Here is a 22,010-nt window from a genome sequence, read left to right on the forward strand (position 1 = left end):
TTTTGAGTACAGGACTGCCATGTTCAACGCACCAGATATATCTCAGGTACGAGTAGATGACTCGGAGAATGTTTCATATTAACTACCGCATCTAAAATGCGCCCACATCAGGGATCACGTACATATCACGAACACAGTGGTGTCCAGAAGTAAATTAGGGCGACGAGAAGAAAAAGGAGACAAGGAAAGAAAGATAGCCTCGTGTCCCCACAGCAGAAGCGTGTATGCAGTTGTAATGAAGGTCGCTGTGATGTGACTGCTCACCCCCGAGTTAATTGGCGGCTCCGGTGCGGGATGATGTAACGGCCTTGCTAACCAACTACCGCCGCCGGAGCTCTCCTACCCCCAAACAACCTCTGCACTCTCCACAGACGACAAACTGTACACTTCTGAGGTCCTATCAATCAGGCATTAGCTCTCTGCGTCATATCCCTGCCTATTCCGTTTGCTCCCCCCTATTGCTTTGTGCGGCGCTGGCCTCCTCGGATCAAAACCCTCTCCAGCCCCATGTAGCCAACTCTGCTTTGAGCAGACTGCTTTCCTTGTGTCTTATCCAATGCCCGCCCCATCGTTGCTCCACCTCGCGCGAAAGGCCTGCATAAAGATTATAAAAAGTATACTCTCACCCTTTTTTATCCATATTAAAATGAATAATGGATGTATCTGACTGTCGCTTATAGGAATCGACGATATCGGTTTGGCCCGCTATGATCTTATCAGACCAATCCTCCAAAAAATGGAGAACCCGGAGCAGCTGGTATGTTCCCCCGCTCCCATCAGCGCATATTTATGTTCATTTTACATAACTACCTATATACTGCCCCAGGCAATTTTCACTAACCCTCAATCTTTTATCATAGCGTGAGCTTGAACTCAAGTCGCCGCATCTCCTCGAACATGATGCAGAGTTATGGATTGAGTTTATCAAACGCGATGTTCCCGGATTCGATGAACTCATCCTTCCCGAGAACCCTGATAATTGGTACGACGTTTATCATGAGCTTCTAGAGAAAACCGCCAGGGAAGTAGATAAAGATGCAGAGCGCATGAAGCTTGCGCTACTTGGCCTCGATTCCAAAAAGGCCGAACATGCCTCTAAAGTGGTGGATACGCGGAAAATGCGGCTTCCCAAGGAGAAACCAACCGCAATTCAACGGCATGCTTTTCTTGACAGGAAAATGGGTGGTATTTCTCCTGTCTTTGCCCAAGGAGCTGTGAAGCCATCTGGAGGTCGTGGGACCACCCCGTATGATCAATCCCCGCGGTGGAAATTTGAGGGCCCCAAGGCGCCACGGCCAGCTCCAAAGAAGTCAGCACTGCCCTTCGCAAAAAGAAACCAGCGCCTATGCATCCCCACACATCGTCTAAATAGCAACGCTTCCCAGGTTGTGAACGCTCCCCGGTCGCTAATTGAGGATTACAAGCGACCTATTGAGCAAAATATCCCGCGACCAAAGACGAGAGACCCACGCTCCCCTTCTACAATTACAGCAGCAACACAATCACCAACACCAACGAAAACAACAATAATTAGCAACCTCGGCCTCAGGCCCGGTTCCCTCGATCAAGGATCAAAGCAGTCAAAAATCCTCTGTCCGTCCCCATCCTCGCCTACCACCCCATCTCGCACCTCAGGAGTACGCAAGCAGAGTTCGCTAGTTTCCAAAAATGGGAAACGTGAGGAGACGTCTGTTTCTGCCACTTCGCCAATAGCCGTTAGGATGGCAGATGGCAGTGAACCCGGCGATGATAGCCATACCTCAACGGCCAAGACGTCCCAGACCAGCGCCGAGTCCAGGTTATCTCGCCCCGCTGTGAGAAAACGACCGGTTTCGGAATACGTGCTTGTCAAGCCTAAAAAGAGACGACTGTTATAGCATATAATTTATATATATCCGCCCCTCACATCCCCGGATGAACCCCTCCCCTCACACCACCTCTTTCCGCCTCTTTTGCCATTATATTCGCTATATAGAAACACACCCTCAGGGTGCTATTGGCAAGAATCCACACAAAGTGTACCACAGTGACAACGATTATAATACTTCAAAGGAAGAAAATAAAATCTCAATGACACGAGCCACGAACCCTCCCCTTATTTTTTTCTTTTTTCCCATATGATAGGAACCATGGAGCTAGGGAACGGATGATATATATGGGTAGGAACTGCTTTTCTTTTTGTTGGTTAATCTAGGCGCATGTATCAGTGCTGAGCGGACTCAAGGGCATAGAAAGCATTCACACCCTAGATTAGGCATATTTTGTACTGTACATACACTGCCAGCGGGACATACATGCATACATTTTATACACATTGATCTACCTATTTGGGGCCTGGTGACTTCGAATGGTGAGGTTGGAGTTCTATTTTGGGCAAATATCACCGTGGGACCTTTTGTTGGCTATTCTTTCCCCCACCCCGCCCCCCCTTTTTTTTTGTATTCTTGCTCAATTGGGAAGAAGGCGTTTGGTTAGCTCCCTTCGATTTCAATATGTTGATGGCATTTTGCTGCATCAAACATGTTTCATCTGTGTATATATATCCCACACCAGCAGGACGGCTATACTTTTCCCTTTCTGGATATTACCACCACACACACACACACACACACACACACACGCATGTAAATACCTAGTGAACGAAGTGAGGACGTGCATTTAAGGAACTTGACTTTCAGGAATTTCTCGATATTAGCAGAAAGCAACATCCGCTCAAACAAAAAGAAGGATCAAAACATAAAAGATGCCATAAAAGCTGCGAGGTTATTTAACATGCCGCACGCTACAGTTTCATTACACAGACAAACAAATAGACAATAGACAAGGAGATGGGGGGTCCGAGTTCGTCATTGTCTCTTGAACGTTGTCTTGCATTAGACAACAATTGAGAGCCCCGGGGATAAATCCACCTGTAACTTCGAAACGCAACCAAACCGGGCACATCCAGAGGTCTCGCGATGATGGCCTCATCGATTAACCTCATACAGCTTCCAGTCGGGAAAAGGAAGAAAGGAGAGGGGGAGTTTTCTTTGGATTTTTGTCGGCCGACGACTAGCAGATGTATGCGTATATTCGTATTCGTAACTATTCGTTTTTGAAAGAAGAGTAGAAAAATGAAAGAAAAGAGAAATAGGGAATAGGAAAGCAAAGAGCCGGTAGGAAGGGAATCTTCTTTCTCTCTCTCCCACCCCCTCTCTTTTTTTTTTTTTTTTTCTTTTCAATTTCCTTTTCTTGAAATAGAAGACAAAATTATAACACTCCTCCGCGAAGAGCGAGGACTAAATGTAGCGTTGAGCCGCCTTCGAGATTGTATTCCGCAGCAGTCCTGTCGTCGGCCCTGTTTGGGTTTTCGAAATAATTAAAACATAAGTTCATTATCTTCGCAATGATGGTAAAAAAAAGAGAGAGAAACCGGGAGGTGGCTTTTGCTCCAATAAAAAAATATTGTATAACCACTCTATGAGAGGGGGAAATTTGTGCAGTACGTACATTTGTTTCCCGCCAAAGATCAGCCGCTGTTGTGATGGTGGGATGCCCTCTTTTTCCTCAACACGTTCCTTTATGCGGGATACCTGGGAGGAGCAGAAACCGGAGATTTCGAATGGTCAGCCGTGGGTCTTTTATTTGGACTTGGTACTATAAGCTGGTTGAAAAGGGTTGGGGGAGAAGGCAGAGAAAGCAGAGAAAGGACGCATCCATACATACCTTGTAGTCTGGTTCTATGTCCAGCTCCATCTCCTTGCCTGACAGTGTTCGGACTCTGTTGTTATTGAAAGGGAGGTGCGGTTCTGGTTAGCTTTCCAGTGCCTCCTTTCTGGTTTCATCTTTCAGTAGTTTTTGAGGCGCCGGACTTACTTGATAAGCATTTTTTGTGATTTGGAATGATCGGTGACAACTTGAAGCGCTAGCAATGGGTGATGAGGCGGAGGCGGAAACAGATGGTAGAGGCTGGAAAAAAGAGTATTTGAGCCTTGTCAGGGTCGTTGATTTCTCTTTCCAATATGGAGGGGAGCTGGGGATGTTGCCGGATGTTTGATGTCGCTGGAGCGGAGGTTGCCAAAGAGGCAGCAGTGAGGTCACTTTTCAACGCGAGCTGGTGGGGTTGGCGCGGAGTGCCTGATTAGGCCTGATAATGCAGCACCAAGGAACAGATGAACAGATCTACGGATACATTGCTGTATGCTAGTATTTCTCTATATGCCCTTTAGTAAGTATGTCTACGAATTTTGGGTATGGGAAATAAAAGAAAAACGGCACGTTCATTCTCTTACTGCGCCAAAAGCTGATGATGCTCCTAGACATGAACAATACCATGATCGCGGTGCTCTCCTTTTACTCCCACTAAATATAAGAACAAATACCCCGGCAGCTGGAGGGAAAAGAAACTTCTACTACGTGACGTTGCTGCAAGCAAGTCGTGAATCTTCTTCATGTCAAGTCTCTAACGGATGCCAGTAGTACCAGTGCTGGTACAAAAGTGACCCTGACGTACTAGTATTTATGCCAAACCCACTGACCAAAGCTAGGAATAGAAGATAGTATCTTTCTATACAGACCATGCAAACCGTGAATATTGAGGCGTTTGCCAGCGGTAAAATTAACCAGGTATAGTCCTGTTCCCACAGAGCACCATACTGAGTAGTAGATGATGGTTTCGAACGCCTCTTGCGTTCGAAATCTACCTCAGAGATAAAAATGGATTAAGGGGTTGAGAACTGCCAACGGTCAAGACACAGGTATATACATAGCCAATATCAACTCTTAATCCGCGATCTCATTCGTCGCGACACATCCCCAAGACGAGGAATGACAAGTTTGATATGTTGCTGCCGAAGGTTTAGGCTTCGCAGTCCCAAAGCAGACTAGCGCCCCCTGCGCTGCCCTAAGCGAACGAAATCCCACAACCGCCGGCCAACTCTCAACGCCTGCAGACTGCGACAACCTGCGACATCCAGCGACATTACCCCAGTTCGACAGCCGGCCAATTTCAGTCAAAATGGTAAGGAGCCCTGTTTTCCTCTTGCTCTCCCTGTCGCTGTGTTCTTTCTCCTCCCCGAAAAATAATATATGTACGGGATCTCGAGTGGAGGCAAGGCGGGTTTTGTTGGTCCGATATGAATCAATTGTGCGATGACACCGCGTGGAGGGAAAATACGGCGGAGTTGATCAAGTCTCACCATTTGAGCCTTTCGAGCTTTTCGAGCCCTTCGAGCCTTTTATTCAATATGTCCCCCGCAATACCATCGTTTTCACTCCGTGGAGCAGAGTCGGCAGGATCTCGCAAAACGTTTTCCAAAAGATACCTCGACAAAATCGTTGACGCGACAAAGTTTTCCGGAATCCCTCACGACCAAAAAAAGAAAAAAGAAAGAAAGAAAGAAACAGTGTTACCGACATTACACGATTTCTCTGCATTTGTGAACTTGTTCAGTCAGATGGCCATGATTATATTGCGTGGAAATCGAGGGCGGAACAATTTATCTGGGCGAAAAGAAAGACAGACAACATGTCAGGAAAGTGATGCTGATTGATATCTGGGCTCTGTCCCGAAACAGGTCAACGTTCCCAAAACCCGCCGGACATACTGCAAGTCCAAGGAATGCAGGAAGCACACCCAACATAAGGTCACCCAGTACAAAGCTGGAAAGGTATGCAAGCTCGCTATGCATTCCCCACACCAACAGATGCATATTTCATCTCGTGGTAGAAAAAAAAAATACTGGGAGCATATATCATGTGTGGTTGCTGATGTTTGTGTTCGTTCTCTTCTTTCCCCGCCAATTTTTTTAGGCCTCGCTATTTGCACAGGGAAAGCGTCGCTACGACCGTAAGCAAAGCGGTTACGGTGGTCAAACGAAGCCCGTGTTCAGGAAGAAGGCCAAGACCACAAAGAAGGTTGTTCTGCGGTTGGAGTGCACAGTCTGCAAGACCAAGGCCCAGCTGGCCCTGAAACGATGCAAGCATTTCGAGTTGGGGTACGTAGACATTCCAAACGTGTTTTTATATTTTATGTTTATATAATTTGGGGGAAGTACGGCTGCTAATGGCCTTTTTCTACTCTACAGTGGTGACAAGAAGACAAAGGGGGCTGCTCTTGTTTTCTAAACTTTTTAATCTGAAATCTTATATGTTGTTCTGGGTGTTTTCCGCCTTCCATTTTTTTTTTTTTTCAATCTCTTTTTTTGTTCTTCTTTAGCATTTGTGGGCACACGCTCTGTCAATTGAGCGGATGATTGATTCTTATTTAAAAAAAAAAAAAAAAAAATGAAATGAAAGTCATGAACCGTCCCTGAGTTTCCGGTTTCAAGCCGTTGTTGTGTTATTTTTCTTCGTGTTCCATCTCCGCTTTGTCTCTCTCGATCAAACCAACGCAGGCCGTCCTCCGAATACGCGTATTGTTCAAGAACATGTCATCTGGGGCTGAACTCGGTTCACACAGGAGGCTATAATATATATGACTTCGATCTCCAAGTGAAGGCTTCCTGCCCGGCCATCCCGTCAACCTCTTACCAGCTCGCCTTCTTTCACATCCCCGACCCCGGCCCTCTATTGGAGACAGGAGCCAAGGGAAGGAAAGGAAAGGAAAGGAAAACAAAGGAAGGAGTTACTGTGGGCCCGGTATGGGGAAAGTGCGCCCTGGCACCCTGCAACCATCAATCCTCTTGGAGAGAAAGAGCGATGAACGGTACCTTCCTTCCAACCTTTTGTTTACTTTGTTTGTTTGTTTGTTTGTTTTACTTTTTTTTCTATGGAGAAAATTAAATCAATGAATTGAATAAGTGAAGATGAGACAGAGCGATGTTCGTTCCGTATCCGAGTTTTCCCAGGCTGGAAGGAAGTATTATTATGAGTAAAAATGTATTATCTCATTGCCTTCTGTCACCATGGGACATATGGAGAAATCGTGCCGTTGGGGGGTGCTGTGAATGTCATGAGTAAAAATCTATGAAATAGAAGAAGTTGGCCGCACAAAAAAATGTAATGAATCAGTGTTCAATTTGAAAAGAAGGTTGTCAAACGATCAATGTTGATGTTTTTTAGATTGTTTAGATTGGCATTAGAACACATATCTATCTATGAATCATATATGTGTGGTCTCTCCTTTGCTACCCTGCAAAAAACGTATTACATATCTAACGGACAACATATGTATGTATCTATGCATATAATAGTCGTCATCTCCCTGCTTTTCTCTGCCGTCAATCTCCCAACTCTCCCCCCTCCCATTAAAATAATTAACATGCTGATGTATATATCTTCTTTCGTGTATTTTATTTATCTCATCACATCATTCATTATATAGACAATAGACAGATATCTTTAAACAAAAGGGGGAAGAGAAGGCTACATATAAGATATGGCAGTTCGAACATATGAAAGATAATAAAAGTAAGTTAGTATATACATCGAGTTCGATGAAAAGGAAGGATTGTGTGGTGGTGTGGTGGTGGTGTGATGTTGTGGGTTTCATCGTCTGGAACTGTATGACAAAGGAAAAGTAGTCAGGAAGTGGGAGGGTCACACACAGAGGCCTTCCTCATGGAAGTGTGAGTGCCCCTCAAACAAGGAAAAAACGAAGAGATCCCCGGGAAGAATTATCCGGTTTTCCGTCTATATAGTGGTCATGGTAGGTTAACCAGTGCGGTGCGTCATTCATCGTGTGTTAAAATGGAAAATACGAAATGGAATACAACTGAAGGAAAGAAAACTAGAAAGGAGCCCATGTAATAAATAACACCATCCTTGCGTACTTTTTGCCATTTATCATGTATTGACGCGTGCTCCTTTGCAGCGTCAGCGCTTTATAGTGCACATTTCCCGAATAACCGCTAAAAAAACAAGTTCAAGTAAAGAAAAGGCAAGAAGATTAAAGGAGAGAAGAATGAGGAAAGGAAAAACATTCTATGTAACGCGATGCGTGGGTATACAAAAGAGTAGATAAGGGAGAAAAGAATAAAAAAGTGTGAGAAAGATTTCAAAGGTAGACCAAACAAATGGTAAGTTTTGGAGAGGAAAAATAAGACTGGTACATGAAGCCGCTCAGTTGAATGGCGCAATGTAACATGGTGGTGGGTTGTGAAATGGCAACACAGCAAATCAGGATTGATACGTTTCGGCGCTCGTGTCGTTATTATGGTGGCCCGGTGTCGTCGGCGGTTTTTTATCAGCTCCATCATTGTTATCATCACCATTGTCTCCACCCCCACTGTCATCATTGGGAACTACAGTTATTTGTGAATTGATCGAGGCAGACCTCATGCGTGACGTCAACGGGAGTTGGTACTTGACGACACCGCGCACGATCAGTTCAAAGGGATTCTGCAAGACTCGTTCCCAACGAGCAGTTCCGCCTTCTTCGGTTTTGTTTCCCGGCTTTGCAAGCCTTACTTCACCGATTGAGGACGATGGATCGTGCCTCCATGGCGAAGATTCGAAGGTAAGAGGAGAATCGAAATGGAAAATGCGGCCGAGGAGCATAGTCTGTGGGTCTCCAACAGGGTCTTCGGGAGGGTCCGCGAAGATAGGATCTGTGCCTCTGTCAATGCCACCGGTAGCGTGTGTAGTATCGCTTATCGATGCAGCATTCTGTTTTACCGCACTAGTCAAGCGGGCCCGTGTTCTACTATCCTTCGTCCGTGGAACAACCATATGTGGATGAGAAGCAGAACCGTGCAGGTGTGACTCGCTGCCAAGGTATCTGCTCTTTGCAAATATATTAACATCCATATTATTGACTGTAAGCGTCATGAGATTGGAGTTGATCGCTTGAACCTCGAGGCCAAACATAATCTGTTGTTCAGAGGCTAAAACGTTCCGGATCTTCTTGACGTGCACGCCCGTAAGCGGTTTCATCAACCCAACCACAGCCGTTGTCGCTCCTCCAGCCAGGAGGAATAGGAAAATCAAGAGAAGAATACAAAGCCCATGTCGTGACAGCCAGCTTCTTTGTCGTTGCTCCATATACTCCATCTGACGAAGACTTGCACTGTTGGGACGGCGGGCGTGACGAGTGCGGGTCACACGAACAGACCCGACAAGCGGCGTTCGTTCATCATCGGCACCCTCGCCATCGAAATCATAACCATATGTATCGCCATTCTTTTTAGGGTTGCCAGTCATACGATAGCTATGAGACCCACGGCTTTGTTTACTCCCGTTGATGAAGCTATGTCTCGATGGCTTCTGACTCTGGGAAACAAGAAATGGGGACTGATCGAGGACTGATGGGTGACCACTTCTCCCGTGTCGGCCAATGTGGGAATGCCGCGTCGTATGGATATGTCCGTTGGGTCTTCCACTCCCCCTTCCACTAGACTGATCTCCATCGCCATCCAGCGCCCCATACCCGGTATTTGTAAACTTCATACTTCTCTTTCCAGTAACGGTGTGGTCCCTCAGGCCTAATCGGGGCCGAACTCCGTATTGATCAGCTTGGCTAGCCATTGAGGTAGAACTGGGGGTTCGTGAATGATATCGAAGTGGATGAGCAGGGCGGGAGTCCGGAGGGTTTGATTCGTATATAAATGTTTCCGCAGAATCTGAAGAATCTGCCTCATCCACAGCGCTAGCAACTTTGGCCTCAAATATATCGGCCTTGGACGAAACTGTGCAAATATTATGGTCAGTTAAAAGGGCAGAAATTGATACTCGATTGAATACGGGCTGTCACAAACCTGTACCAGCAGGAAGTGCTGTTGGCCGGCGGACCGGTTTCTTTTTTTCCTTTTTCGGTCGAATAGTTTCGTCGCTCGCTTTCAACCTGACGCTACCACTAGTATCCGTTCTCACGGCAGCGCTACGCTCACCTGCACCACCACCTAGAGATACTTGTGGTATAGAGCTAACTGTTTCTGCCTCAATAATCATATTCCTCGCAGGGGTGTCGCCAAGCTTCCCTCGAGTTGAACTCAGTGAGCTAAATGAGCGCTTTGAAATAATATCCCCCGGTCTTGCGTTAGCAGGCGATATCCTCGGTTTGCCCCTATTCCCACCGCTATCGCTTCCACTTTCCACGCCAGTTTTTGCAACAAATGGGGCAGATTCTTCCACATTCTCCTCCCGGTTACCGGGAACTGGTGGCTCTAGCAAAGCGCCAGCTTCTTGTACTGTTTCCAAAATCGATCCGGCCCCGCTGCTACCTCTATTCAAAGCGACCCGTGCGTTTTGGCGATTGTATTTATCATCCGCTTCCTCTTCCGGCGTATTGGCACATTGGGCAACTTCGGACAGTGTCGGGTTTCTCTTGCTAGACATGTTTGCCACAGTGGTCTCATGGTCCAATCGCTTTGATGTGAGAGGGAGATTGTTACGCGATGATAGAACTGGCGGAGGTGGCGATTTGAGCCTGGGAGATATAGGCCATTGTGGTGATGAATCGCCATGGATTTTCGAGGGCATATTATTGGACTTAATGGGACGTTGCAAGTCTGCGGACGGTTCAACCGAGGGTGGTGGGAATTGCGGTTTGTTCACATTGGAGAGATTCCGTCGGAGCGCGACGGGAGAGGGAATAGGGGTACGATTGGGACTAAGCTCCTGGCTATTTTTTCGTGATCGAGAGACTGATCTTGATGCTGCTGCGGAGTTTATCGATCGAAGGGGGCGAGTGGGGGAGGTTTCGCGTGAGGAGGTAACCGAATTCGTTGACGATACTGGGGCGGATCGTCCAGTGGAGGAATATCTATTATGATAAGACATGCCCACAAACGAAGTGTGAAGTCCTGATGGTGGGAGAAGAGCGTCAGGTCGAGAGGAGCCCTGCGCGCCAGGCCCAGAACTTGTTTGAGCGGCCGATATGCCCCCACTGTGGGTTAGTGTAGTGTTGTCCTCTGTTGGGTTGTTCGACGAAGACATGGCCGGAAGAATGACAAAATTCAGGAAGCAGGTTTTCGTAAGGTTTCGAGGAACGGATAGCGCGCAATATGCTGGGGCCAGCCCGCAGGTTTGGTCGTAATTCTCCCAGCAGGCGTTACACCGCTCAAAAAAAGAAAGGAAAAAGAAGGAAAGGTAAAATAATGGTTAACAGATGTAAGCTGGCTTCATACTTTGTTCGGAAATAAATGTCGTATGGGAGGAAATGTAGAGATGGAAGCGCCGGATGTTCGTTGTCACTGGTTCTTGTTACTGCTTCTTGTTACTGCGGTAAGGCTGCGAAACCGAAGATCATGATTGGGATAATCTCTCTGGTTGGTAGATTCAAAGGTTGGGTCAAAAGAATAGAACCCCTAAACAATCTGAAGGGATTGGTGATGACTTTGATGGCTGATTATTATTATTAATGGTAATTATTTCCCCAAATATTATTCCAAAAGGGGGATTTTTATTTTTAACAAACGGATGGAGGCGAAATGAAAGAAATGTTTGATTGTCGATCAATCACGGATGGGCTGTTCGATTATCTTTTTGCCTTAGTGCTTTGGCGTGCGGAGAAGGACCACGTTCCTGGCGTTCGATGGGCGGTCTTAGTGGACTTTTTGCTCGTTGGTTGTTTGTATTTTTCCTAGTTTCCTTTGCTCTTGTTGTTTTCTTCTCGGCACCCCCGTTTTGTCACTTATTCCCGGAGCGTCGTGGCCACTTCTGAGCCCTATGGAATTAAAGGTCAGAGGCGAGACCAACTAGCTTGACAACTGTTGCACGGGGGGAAGACCTCTTAGTAGGACAAGACCAATGGGGCAAACACACGTCGAAAAGCCCAGCGAAGCTGAACGAACACGAAAGTTGGGCCTCTTTCGACCACACAGGGATAACAATGCAAGACGGGCAGCCAGTGCCAGGCCGCCAGCGATTGTAACGCCCACCAGGAAGTTCCCCAAGAGGCGATAGCGCTGAGTAACTGTTCCTGTGGGGAGAGGACAAGAGAAGAACAGGGGTCGAATCAAGCGCTAAGCAGTCCGGAGAACTTGGCTGGGGGACTGAGAGAGTGGGGACGGAGGAGGTGGAGGAGACGCAGGAGAGGGCAGGGAACACAGGAGAGACAAGAATACTGAGTGAGTGCTGTGGGAGTTGTCAAGATGATGAGGGTGATAATGACGATGACGATGCTGATGGCGATGATGATGATGGCGATGGCGATGGACGAGAAAAGAAGACGGGAGGTGGTCGGATTACCGTATTGAGCTAGCCTGCCATGACAATACGTGACGCGCGTTCAACCGCCGGTCCAGACCACCGTTGGATGGGTGAGGACCTGATTTCCAACACAAATCCCGCGCCAAAAACAGGTACCACCCAATAACGCCGTTGGCTGGCGTTGACCGCCTCCCCCATCGTTGTAATACCGGAATACCACATTCTTGAATCATTCATTTGTCTCCGTCACAGTGACAGCATCAGTCTTCATGCTGTGTGGGCGGATGTATCCACAGCTGGGGATCAACTTCAAGATTATGGACCATTTAATTTCTACTAGGGGTTATTTCTGTCTCTCACTCTTGTGTGAGCGAGAACTACTCGTAGCCATATCAGCAAATTGGCCAATGTAGACATTTTGTGCATTTAACTTGAAGCCCAGACCAATCCTATGACTTGCTCAAGGATCAACTAACTTCTCGCTGGATGCTGAAACAGAGCAACCCAAAATGCTTAGCCTGGGATGCTGCCAACTTTCCAACTTTGTCAACTCGAGCCAAACCAGGCTGTTCCGTTGCATTCCCGTGTCTAGACCACCCCGATCGCGAACCGCAAGAAAGGAGCGATATTTGTTGGAGGAACTGCGGAGGAGGAGAGGGGAAGGACAAGGAAGGAGTTTCCTCGACTTTTTGCTTGCTGCTGTTGATCTCAACGATGGTGGTTCCTTTGCTCGCGCTGTTTGAGCTCCCCACGGGTGCGACATTTTGGGTTGTGGGTGAAATGACATGATGATCATTACAAATTGATATTCGAATTCAGGCCATCACAGAGGATATCGATCTCTAGCCCGCAGCCCAAATGCCATTCAGAAATCATCATGGACTGACCTTCAACTGACAGGCGGGAATGGGCATGCATAACTCCGCCTAGTTGCATCTTTCTTGCAGGACAAAGCACCAGGGCATGGGAAGAGTGGGAAGTTTGACCACATGCCGCGGATTAACCAGTTCAAAATTCAAGGATGGGGGATCCTCATAATATTTTACTTTCGACTTCGATTTGCAAAATATGTAATATGCATATGAGCGACAGAGAATGATATCCAGTGCAACATTTATGGTGTTGAACGGATCCAAGTCGGAAGATACGGAACTCGATACAATTTATTTCCTTGTCATTCATTGTTCATAGATGGGCGATTTGAGCAACTTCGAGCAAAAGCCCCATCTTATCGATCTGTGTTTATATTTTTCTGTTGAACGCCGAACATTTCCCTCTTTTCAAATAGAGATGAATGATAGACCTTTCGACACTGTTGGCTTTTTTGGACTATCTCTATTTTCCGTTCCAATTCCGAAAAGAAATCGAGGGGTGCATCTATATTTTTACACAGAACTTAAACATGGGCGCTTGCGGAATAATCCTCCCTAGCCTTATGTTTTTCGAAGGAAGGAAAGGAGAAACAAGGTCATCGCTTTCAGAATGGACGCTCAACCGGCTTGAAACCTGGAATAAAATTGCCTTCTGCCATTATCCTCTCCAGCAACGTTCTTCACCCCACACTGAGTGGGTGCTGACTGTCTCAGCGCAAATACTTCCCACACAAAAGGTACTTATTGTAGTATAGAGAAATACATCCCACACAACATCATATATGAGTATTTATTAGCTAAAAATAAGCATCTTTCCACGGTGGGGAAATTTATTGCTGTTGAATATAATTATCAATATATAATCAGGATTTCGATTGAAAATCAGTCGTGGAGAAAAAAATCGGAATTGGATGATTGTCTACTATCAAGAGATGGTTATTTCAGCAATTCAATATTCATACCTGATGCCCCAGGTACTTCTTTGTGTGTGTTTCTCATATCAAGGTACTTAATAGGGAATGGTTGTGATTTTTGTACTGCGGTTGGCGCAAATACATAAGAGTCCCTATGGCTCGGCGGACAGCTGGAGGAGAATATTTGCGATGCTGATTCGCAAACAGAATAACTCCCATTTGAAGCTGTCTGCTTGGACAAGGAATGGCTTGGATACCGAGAGTCAACCTGATCATGAATATGTTTTGAGGCACAGAATCCGATATCGGTTAACCATCTCACTGAGGAAGACCCTTATCTTCGCAGTCTAAGGCTCCTCTCCACCCGCTTCTTGTATAGATATACCTATATATTTATATTTACATATATATACATTTGGAAAGGAAATACTACTTCGCCCCTCCCCACTTTCAATCTCAACCACAGAGGGATCAGATGACTCATGAAAACAGGAGAAGTAAATAAATTCACAATGGGGCTGCATCAACATCAACCACTATTTCATATATGTGAAAAGCACTGTGACCATGTCCGCCTCACCTTGTGATAAATAAATATCGCTGCCGTGCAAAAAAAAACCCCCCAGGAGATTACAGACCGGCAGCCTCGCTGAGCAGCAGTTGAAGTTACCCTCTCTGACCATTGCACGACATATCTCGGACAGAACTGAGGCGCCGGGAGCATGCGGTGTGGCCATGCACTGCATATTTATTTATTGCTTCCAGGGCCGGCGGATTTTGACCGAAGGGCTAAATTTATATTGCCATTATTATTATTGTTGTTGTTGTTGTTGTCTCTTCAGTTTCAGTTATGGAGTGAGTTTTGAGATATCCGAATATGGAAGAGGCCATACAGTGGTGGGCGCAGCCAAAGATACTAACTAGTCAAAATTGCATGGCAAATATGTTAACTGAAGGGCGGATTCATGGCATTCGAGAAGCATAAACCGTAGAAGGTAGATATGTGATATTACCACGTAAGATCGAAAATGGCCTACAGGCTCGATAAGCGAAAGTACTAGTTAGTACCTATGTAGCCAGAAGTATGTCGGATGCAAAAACGTGGCCCAGCAACTGGCTCTGGAACCTGTCGTTCTTCTTCCCGAATATATACTCGCTAAGCATCCATCCCCAACGTCACGCCTGATGCCTGAAGACGAAAAGCACCGGCGGTTTCGTTCCAAAGAAATACGACAAAACCCGCGCTTCTGCATGCTAGACCAGGCTTGGCCAGGCTTCCCCAATCCTGCCATCCGGGGCGTCGGCGTGCCATTCCTTGGTCTGAAAACAGGGAGGAGACAGAGATGACAGGAGAGGGAGAGTTCCCTCTCTTTTGCTAGCGGGAGGAATCGAAACTTGTGTTTCCTGTGGCCAGATGATCCGCGCCCACTCATTAAATTCAAGTCCATTGATGCCAGGGCTGGGCTGTGTCGGGCGCAAGGCTGAACAAGGCCACAGACTCGGGGTTTTAACTGGCTGTTTCAGTCTGGGGAACGCTGTTAGGCACTGCTCTAGTGGGATTCTGGAAGATGCCCCGCCGCTGCTGGCCGGCATTGGTGTGTGTCCTCGGTTTGAGCCTCTTCTGCGACAGCGAAGAGGAGAGGAGAGGAGAGAGGAGAGGAGAGAGGAGAGGAGAGAGGAGAGGAGAGAGGAGAGAAGAAAAGAGGAGGTTAGGTGCTGTTCTCTGTGCCGTGCTCTGTGCTGCTATTCTCTCTTTGGTGGCAATGCTCGTCTACAAATCCCGACCTAGAGAAGCGGCCTCACAGGAGACTCAATCTCGGCTGCCACAAGAAACGGCTGATGCAGCTGTTAATACAGTTGTTGAGATGAAAGGTCCCCGAGATATATCGATCACCATCCGCCTCAAACGATTCCTACCGGGTGGCAATCAATGTGCGCAACGTGCTCTTAGATCAACCCAGAGCACAGTTCAATGAGCCGCAGTTGCCACTCCTCTCCTCCATCAATGGGCTATGAATCATCGATCATGGCCGTTAAATCCGTATCCGGAGCCAACCAACGGGGCAAACTCGAGAAGCTCCCGTCGTCCTGAGTGGCTGCGGCCACCCAGTGACGATTCTGTAGGGCGTCCTGTCCTTGGCCCTTGATGGCCCCGTGGCCACTTACGAGGGCTGTTGTAGCCTTGGCTGCTTATCCGCATACGCGACACAGTTCAGGGCGGGGGATACTAGCTTGTGTGCAATCCGCTCCGGACGAGCGGTTGGGGAGATGATCTTCGATCCCAACAATGAAGCATGAATCCCGTGAGAAGATATCGGCTCTGGTCATTGAAAAGCCATGGCAGACTTTACACCTCCTGCAGAGGAGATATTTCCGCGAGGGGAACAACCCGCAGCCGCCGCGATCAGCTAAACTAGCTGGCGTTCTTCTCTATCCAACGACGTCACCGGATGGAACCCTGGCATTCTTCCAAAATGTCAGCCTCTTCCGCGGGCTCTCTCTATCTCTCTCTGTGTGTGTCCGTATATATATATATATATATATCTAACGGCCGAGTTTTCCGCTCTCTTCTCATCTCTCCCTTCTCCCTCTCTCTGATCCCCCGTTTCAGCTTCAATCTCGCCAGAATCCTCGTCCACTCCGCATTAGTAGTTACTTGATCGGTGACTCCAAGGGACTATCATCACAGCATACCCCTCAATCGCAGATCTTTTGCCCGAGTCGCATTCGCCTGATTACCACCATCACGCACTCAGTCATTGTTTTCTCCATTGGGCATCGATACAGTTTTATCCTTCCTAGTAACTGGTGAGTTCTTGTTTGTTTTGTTCCTTTGCCTCTGGGAACAAGTGAACCTCAGTTCCATTTTGAATATTCTGAATTTTCCGGCTTTGCGCCCGTGAGATTTTGCGCCTGATTTTCCACCCATTGCATGACCCCATGGCGCCCCAGAAAGGCCATGATAATTCCCATGCGGGAGATGGCAAGGAGTAAATAATCTCTACAATATCCCAGCTCTGTGTGCCCTTCTTCCTCCTCCTCTTCCTCCTCTTTTCTTTTTTGACCAAACTTGTCTGGTTCCCCTGCATACGCCCTTGAGTACTACCTTACTATGCATGCCGTGATTCCTGCTTCTGCCCCGCCCCTCTTGGCTGCGCCGAGCCGCTGGCTGGTCGGTCGCTTTCATTCCCAGCCTGATCCTCCCCAGTCATAAACTGTCCAAATCCTCTCACACTTTCTTTTCATTTTCCTTTGTTTTCAGTTTGACAAAAGTTTGCACCCCTCTTGTGTATCGCGTTTTCTCCTCCGCCCTTCCCATATTTCCCATCTCGGTTTTTTAGAGACCTCAGATCACACCCCACGGAAACATTTTTCCACTTTTTTTTTTTTAGTCCCACATTGCCCCACTATTCCAAGCACTCTTAGCCAGGCTTCCGTGTTCGACTTGGAGAGGATTGATTTTGTTCTCTTTTAGATTTGCTCTGTCAATTCTCCAGCGCCTATCCTCATGACTTACTCCCACAGAGATAGTGACTGGGACGTGGTCTCTCGCCAGTCCGAACCAAGATCCTACTCGGTGAGACGTTACGTCATCCCATCTGAAAGAGATTCCATGTATCGTCGAGACGAGCACCCGATGAGCGAGCGCGAACTTGTTATCCGGCGGCCTCATGACCGGGATAGTCGGTACGACTACGAGTATCGTAGGGAGAGAGATTACGATCGTGAGTCTACCATCCCCAATCGAATACATAGTCACCCCTATGGCTCCAGCGAGCAGCCCCCTCGAGAGGAGCACCATTATCATGCACAAACTATTTTTATCAATCGAGAACACAAACCAACAATTGTTAAAGATGTATATCGCCCCTCCTCTTATGGGACCTCCCGCGATGACTTGGATTACCAGATCGTGAATCGGTCTGAAGCGGATGAAAATTGGGCGCTGCGGAGCGCCCGTGATCATCGAGAGGACGATTTTTACTATACCCGAAGCACCAGAGAATACGACAACGGTCGCCATCACCGTGATGAGTATGAAGAACGCTACTACTACGGCGACAGCCCCCGCAGTTCAGGCTCTCGAAGGACCAGGAGCCGTCACGGTCGTGACTATAATAGCGAAGATGAAACTACTTATTCCCGTAGAGAGAGACACCACCATCACGATGAGAGCCCACATCACTATAAACGCCACCTTGCCGAAGGCGCACTAGTTGGAGTCGGCGCTGCTGAGTTGATGCGACGGAAATCCAAAAAGGATGGAGACGAATCTGGTGGCCTTAGCCGCATCGGTAGGGACGTGGGTGCAGGAGCTCTAGGCGTCGTAACCGCCGACGTTATCCAGCGGGCTAGAAGTTACCATCGCAGCAAGAGTCGCAGACGCACCGAATCACTCGATCGTGGTCGGGATCGCAGTCGGGAGCGTCGCCACCGACACCGCAGACGCCGGAGTCGCTCATCTTCGGATTCCCATGTCAAAACTCTGGCAGGGCTCGGATTAGGCGCCGCGGCCATCGCCGGAGCAGTCGCACTGGCTAGGAAAAAGTCTCAGAAACAGCCAGGGAAATCGAAAAATAATCCACATGACAGGCGAAGCCGTTCCCGTCACCGTCGTGGTTCTGGGTCAAGCTCTAATGAAGACCGAGCTGCTTCACATCGCAACAAACGAACGGCGGAAGCCGGACTCGCCGGTGCAGCAGTTGCAGGTTTGATTGAACGAGCTAGGAGCAAATCACGATCTCGGAAAGGGGAGAAATCCCCAGGGAGGATTAGACAGGGTATTCCGATTGCCGTTGCCGGCCTTGGCAGTGCGGCGATTGCCAACCTTTATGAGAAGCACAAGGAAAAGAAAGAAAGTGAATCCTCTGAACGAAAAGAGAAAAATCACAGACGAAGGTCCAGGTCGAGAAGCATGGCGAGATCATCAACCTACCCAGATCCCTCCAGATCGTCACCACAGCTTATTGAGTATGGCGATGATCCCGTATACGGAAGTATTCCAGCGAATAACTATTATGGACGACCACCCAGCCGACAGTCTTCTTCTCCCCGCGCAATTGAAGCATCTCATAGGAGAAGTAGTCGAAGAGCCAGCCACAGCCGTAGCCGCACCCGAAGCCACCATTACCGCGATGACGGCTCAGGAAGCGGTTCCTCCTTTTCTGATCGAGGCCACAGCCATAAGAATCGTAGTAGGAGCCGTACTAGAGACCTCGCCACCGCTGGGCTTGCCGCTGCTGGAGCAGGGCTTGCTGCTAGAGAATATACGCAAAGGCAGGAAAGGAAGAGAGCAGAGAAGGATCGCAGAAGTACGTAACACATCAACTTGATATTTAGAAATATTCCCATTATGTTATAATTATTTAGCTATTGCTTTTATGAATTTTGTATTACATTTGCGAACAAAATCCTTCTCATTCCTAGCCTGTGAAAAATCCTCACATGCAAAAAATGAATCAATAAATTAAATAAAAAATAAAAATGTACAGACGAATGCTAATAATCCACTTGAAAAACAGCATATGCCCATGACCACGACTACTCGGACTCCTATGAGGATGGATATGAACCCGCTCCATATCCGCCATCTCCTCCGTCAAATGGTCCAAATTACTATGCGCAGGGAAGCCAATTCCCCCCTCCGCCTGGCGCAGCCCCTGTTCCACCACCCAACGTCCAGCCAGGGCCGTACAACCCGGCCGATTACCCTCCCCCTCCAGGGGCTGCACCGCAGCCGCCTTCAAACTATCCTTACCCTCCTCCTCCAGGAGTGGATGCCTATGCGCCCAGGTCAGCCAGGGGTGATGAGAATGTGAGTGCTGTACCGACGCTGAACCCCGCTCTCTCGTATGGACAGCGCCACACCTCATCAGAGGGTGGGTTGAAGTCCCACGGACCCGGTCTTGAGCTAAAACGCTAACAATGTATATTTTATCCCTCTGTTTCCAGGTCTAACGATGACATCACCCGGACAAATACCGCTTCCGTCACTGCCACCACACACACACCTCTTTGAGAAAAGCAATAATAAACCAGATCATTACACTTTCACAACCACGCCTTCCATACCGATTCGGCGCCCTGCCGCTTTCTCCGTCAACTCACCATCGTCAGCATCACTATCGACATGGACATCAACCCCCCGACCACCTTCTCGCAAGAAATCCAGAACCAGATCATCCAGCCAACCCGGCCGCGCGCCGCGCACCAAATCCGTCCAATTCGACCTTCACCCAAGATACGGCACGCCTCCATATGGATCTAGGCGCGCGAGGACCCCCACGGGCGATCTGCGTGGCTATGAGACCGATGACAGCGACTCTACCGTAGATGGGCTTGATCGTTTTCGAATCCGCCGGCACGATCGCATCCCGGACCGTGCCCGACAGCACCAGCAACAGCATCCGAGATACCGCGATACTACTGAGAGCGTCGAAGTAGCGTCCGACTCGACGATTGAGCTTCCTGATAGGTTTGACTCGCATGGCCGTCGGCTGCTTGAGTATAGGGTATAATCATTCGGCTGGCTAATACTGCCTTACGCGCCAACTTGGAAGGCTAGGTGGTGGTGGTGAGTTATTATTAGGGGCGTGTTTGTTCGAGAGGAGGTTTGGTAGGTTTTTCCTTTGGATGGTGACTCGAATAGAGTATTAATGAAGATAGAAGGTTGGAAGGGTATATATGAATGAATGCTGCAAACCAGCTCCTGCTTCGTAGGTAATGACGTTACGATGATAATGAGTTTTTTTTTTTTTGCTTGTGACCATTTTCATATTTTTAACGTTTTAAAGTCATTGATGGGCGGCTATTTTGTCTTTGTCTTTTTCTTTCTTCTTTGTTTTTTTCCCCTCCTCCTGCTTTCCTCCTCTCTTTTAGACGCACCTTTTATGACCTTGAATGAGTTTTTGTCTTTTTTTACAATCCTGTTTCAGATACGTTGACATTCCAATTAACAACTGCGTAGTTTAATTATATTTAAAAAAAAAACAAAATTGAAAAATCATTCCAAAAGCAATTTACTCTCAAACAGAGCAGCGGTTATGAAGCGTAGAGAGAACGAAGACAAGAAATTTCCCTTACAAATAATGTGGACGCCTTTTTATCTACCGACCGCCTCAACAATGCGAAAAGAAGAGAAAGAAAGCACCCAAGGAGCACATCTAAGGGGGAAGGAAAAAAGGAAGGAGACATAAACACAAGATAGCGCCGACTAATTTTTCAACCACACATTTTCCCCTCCAAAAGACACTATTATGCACAGATATACAGCAGCACAAGCCTCCCAAACAATTCCCGTACTCTAGAGGATATGTGCGACGACAAATAAAAAGAAAATTGGAACGATAGAAACGAACACACGTGGGGCAATCGTAACTCGTTACAGAGCCTCGAGAAGAGCCAGGGGGAAAAAACCCATGCAATTCAATGCAACCAACCCATGCAACCACGCCTATACAATTCCGTACACTCGTTTGGCGATGTAGAAACAGGCAACTGCGAAGACAACGAGGCCGGCGGTGACTGTTTAATTTGGGTTGGGAAACTGTTAGCGGGTGTTTTTGGGAATGCGGAATGATATAATAATAGCAACGAGAACAATGATAAATGAACAAAGAGGGCGGTAGGTGGAGGGTTGGGTGCGTGCAAGGACTTACTGGACCAGAACCAGTATAAATTGTCAATATCCTGCCCAGGAACTTTGACGTTCATACCCCACATGCCGCAGATGATATTCATGGGGAGTACGATGGTACCAAGGACAGTAAGCTTGCCGAGTACGTCAGCGGTCTTCTCCTGCCGCTCGTTCATGCGGATGTTGATTTGTGCGAGATAGTTCGAGTGCGCCCGTGATAGCAGCCTGTATGTGCATGTAGGTTTTATTAGCCTTTTTCTCTTGGAAGCAAACTCAAGAATAAAAACAATGTAACAGAGGGTAGAAGAAGTGCAAAGGGGAAAAAAAAGGTTTTTAGAACAAACGTTTCATAATGGTTCAAGTTACTCGTCATAGTAACGATGTGGTCTTGAATATCGCCGAGATAAAGTCCAATTTCAGACTTAGGTGCGACCTCCCACTGCTCGTTGCACCGCTTTGCAAACCCCTTGATCACGTCTGCTTTATTTCCTAAGTAATCGATAGAGGCTCATGACTTCT

General features: G+C 47.5%; 7 protein-coding genes across 7 annotated transcripts in view; 3 read left to right on the forward strand and 4 right to left on the reverse strand.

The window, feature by feature from the left end:
- Positions 1–373: 373 nt before the first annotated feature.
- HCBG_04615 (uncharacterized protein) lies at positions 374–1,877 on the forward strand (the record flags this gene model as incomplete). The annotated part of the gene is made up of 3 exons (XM_045431664.1): positions 374–614; positions 681–757; positions 861–1,877. The coding sequence occupies 3 exons, from the start codon at positions 557–559 to the stop codon at positions 1,875–1,877; spliced, it is 1,152 nt and encodes a 383-aa protein (XP_045288217.1).
- A 1,326-nt stretch (positions 1,878–3,203) lies between these two features.
- Positions 3,204–4,040, reverse strand: HCBG_04616 (NEDD8 family protein RUB1; the record flags this gene model as incomplete). Its single annotated transcript, XM_045431665.1, has 4 exons — positions 3,204–3,337; positions 3,490–3,572; positions 3,706–3,760; positions 3,856–4,040. The coding sequence occupies 4 exons, from the start codon at positions 3,864–3,866 to the stop codon at positions 3,250–3,252; spliced, it is 237 nt and encodes a 78-aa protein (XP_045288218.1).
- An 894-nt stretch (positions 4,041–4,934) lies between these two features.
- Positions 4,935–6,156, forward strand: HCBG_04617 (60S ribosomal protein L44; the record flags this gene model as incomplete). Its single annotated transcript, XM_045431666.1, has 4 exons — positions 4,935–5,417; positions 5,556–5,648; positions 5,791–5,975; positions 6,066–6,156. The coding sequence occupies 4 exons, from the start codon at positions 5,226–5,228 to the stop codon at positions 6,103–6,105; spliced, it is 510 nt and encodes a 169-aa protein (XP_045288219.1).
- A 1,941-nt stretch (positions 6,157–8,097) lies between these two features.
- HCBG_04618 (uncharacterized protein) lies at positions 8,098–10,854 on the reverse strand (the record flags this gene model as incomplete). Its single annotated transcript, XM_045431667.1, has 2 exons — positions 8,098–9,605; positions 9,675–10,854. 2 exons carry the CDS (start codon positions 10,852–10,854, stop codon positions 8,098–8,100), a joined length of 2,688 nt encoding a protein of 895 aa, XP_045288220.1.
- Positions 10,855–13,559: 2,705 nt separating this feature from the next.
- HCBG_04619 (uncharacterized protein) lies at positions 13,560–14,601 on the reverse strand (the record flags this gene model as incomplete). Its single annotated transcript, XM_045431668.1, has 3 exons — positions 13,560–13,663; positions 13,904–14,176; positions 14,526–14,601. The coding sequence occupies 3 exons, from the start codon at positions 14,599–14,601 to the stop codon at positions 13,560–13,562; spliced, it is 453 nt and encodes a 150-aa protein (XP_045288221.1).
- Positions 14,602–17,363: 2,762 nt separating this feature from the next.
- On the forward strand, positions 17,364–20,373 carry HCBG_04620 (uncharacterized protein; the record flags this gene model as incomplete). Its single annotated transcript, XM_045431669.1, has 3 exons — positions 17,364–19,167; positions 19,378–19,734; positions 19,808–20,373. 3 exons carry the CDS (start codon positions 17,364–17,366, stop codon positions 20,371–20,373), a joined length of 2,727 nt encoding a protein of 908 aa, XP_045288222.1.
- Positions 20,374–21,308: 935 nt separating this feature from the next.
- HCBG_04621 (uncharacterized protein) overlaps positions 21,309–22,010 on the reverse strand; it is a gene marked incomplete at both ends in the record, with an annotated part of 2,253 nt that continues 1,551 nt past the window's right edge. The window contains 3 exons of the mRNA XM_045431670.1: positions 21,309–21,379; positions 21,514–21,716; positions 21,836–21,971. Coding sequence (XP_045288223.1) covers positions 21,309–21,379; positions 21,514–21,716; positions 21,836–21,971 — 410 coding nt within the window. The remainder of the gene's footprint in view (positions 21,380–21,513; positions 21,717–21,835; positions 21,972–22,010) is intronic.

This window comes from Histoplasma capsulatum (assembly GCF_000150115.1).
Source record: "Histoplasma capsulatum G186AR genomic scaffold supercont2.5, whole genome shotgun sequence".
Taxonomy (NCBI): Eukaryota; Fungi; Ascomycota; class Eurotiomycetes; order Onygenales; family Ajellomycetaceae; genus Histoplasma; species Histoplasma capsulatum.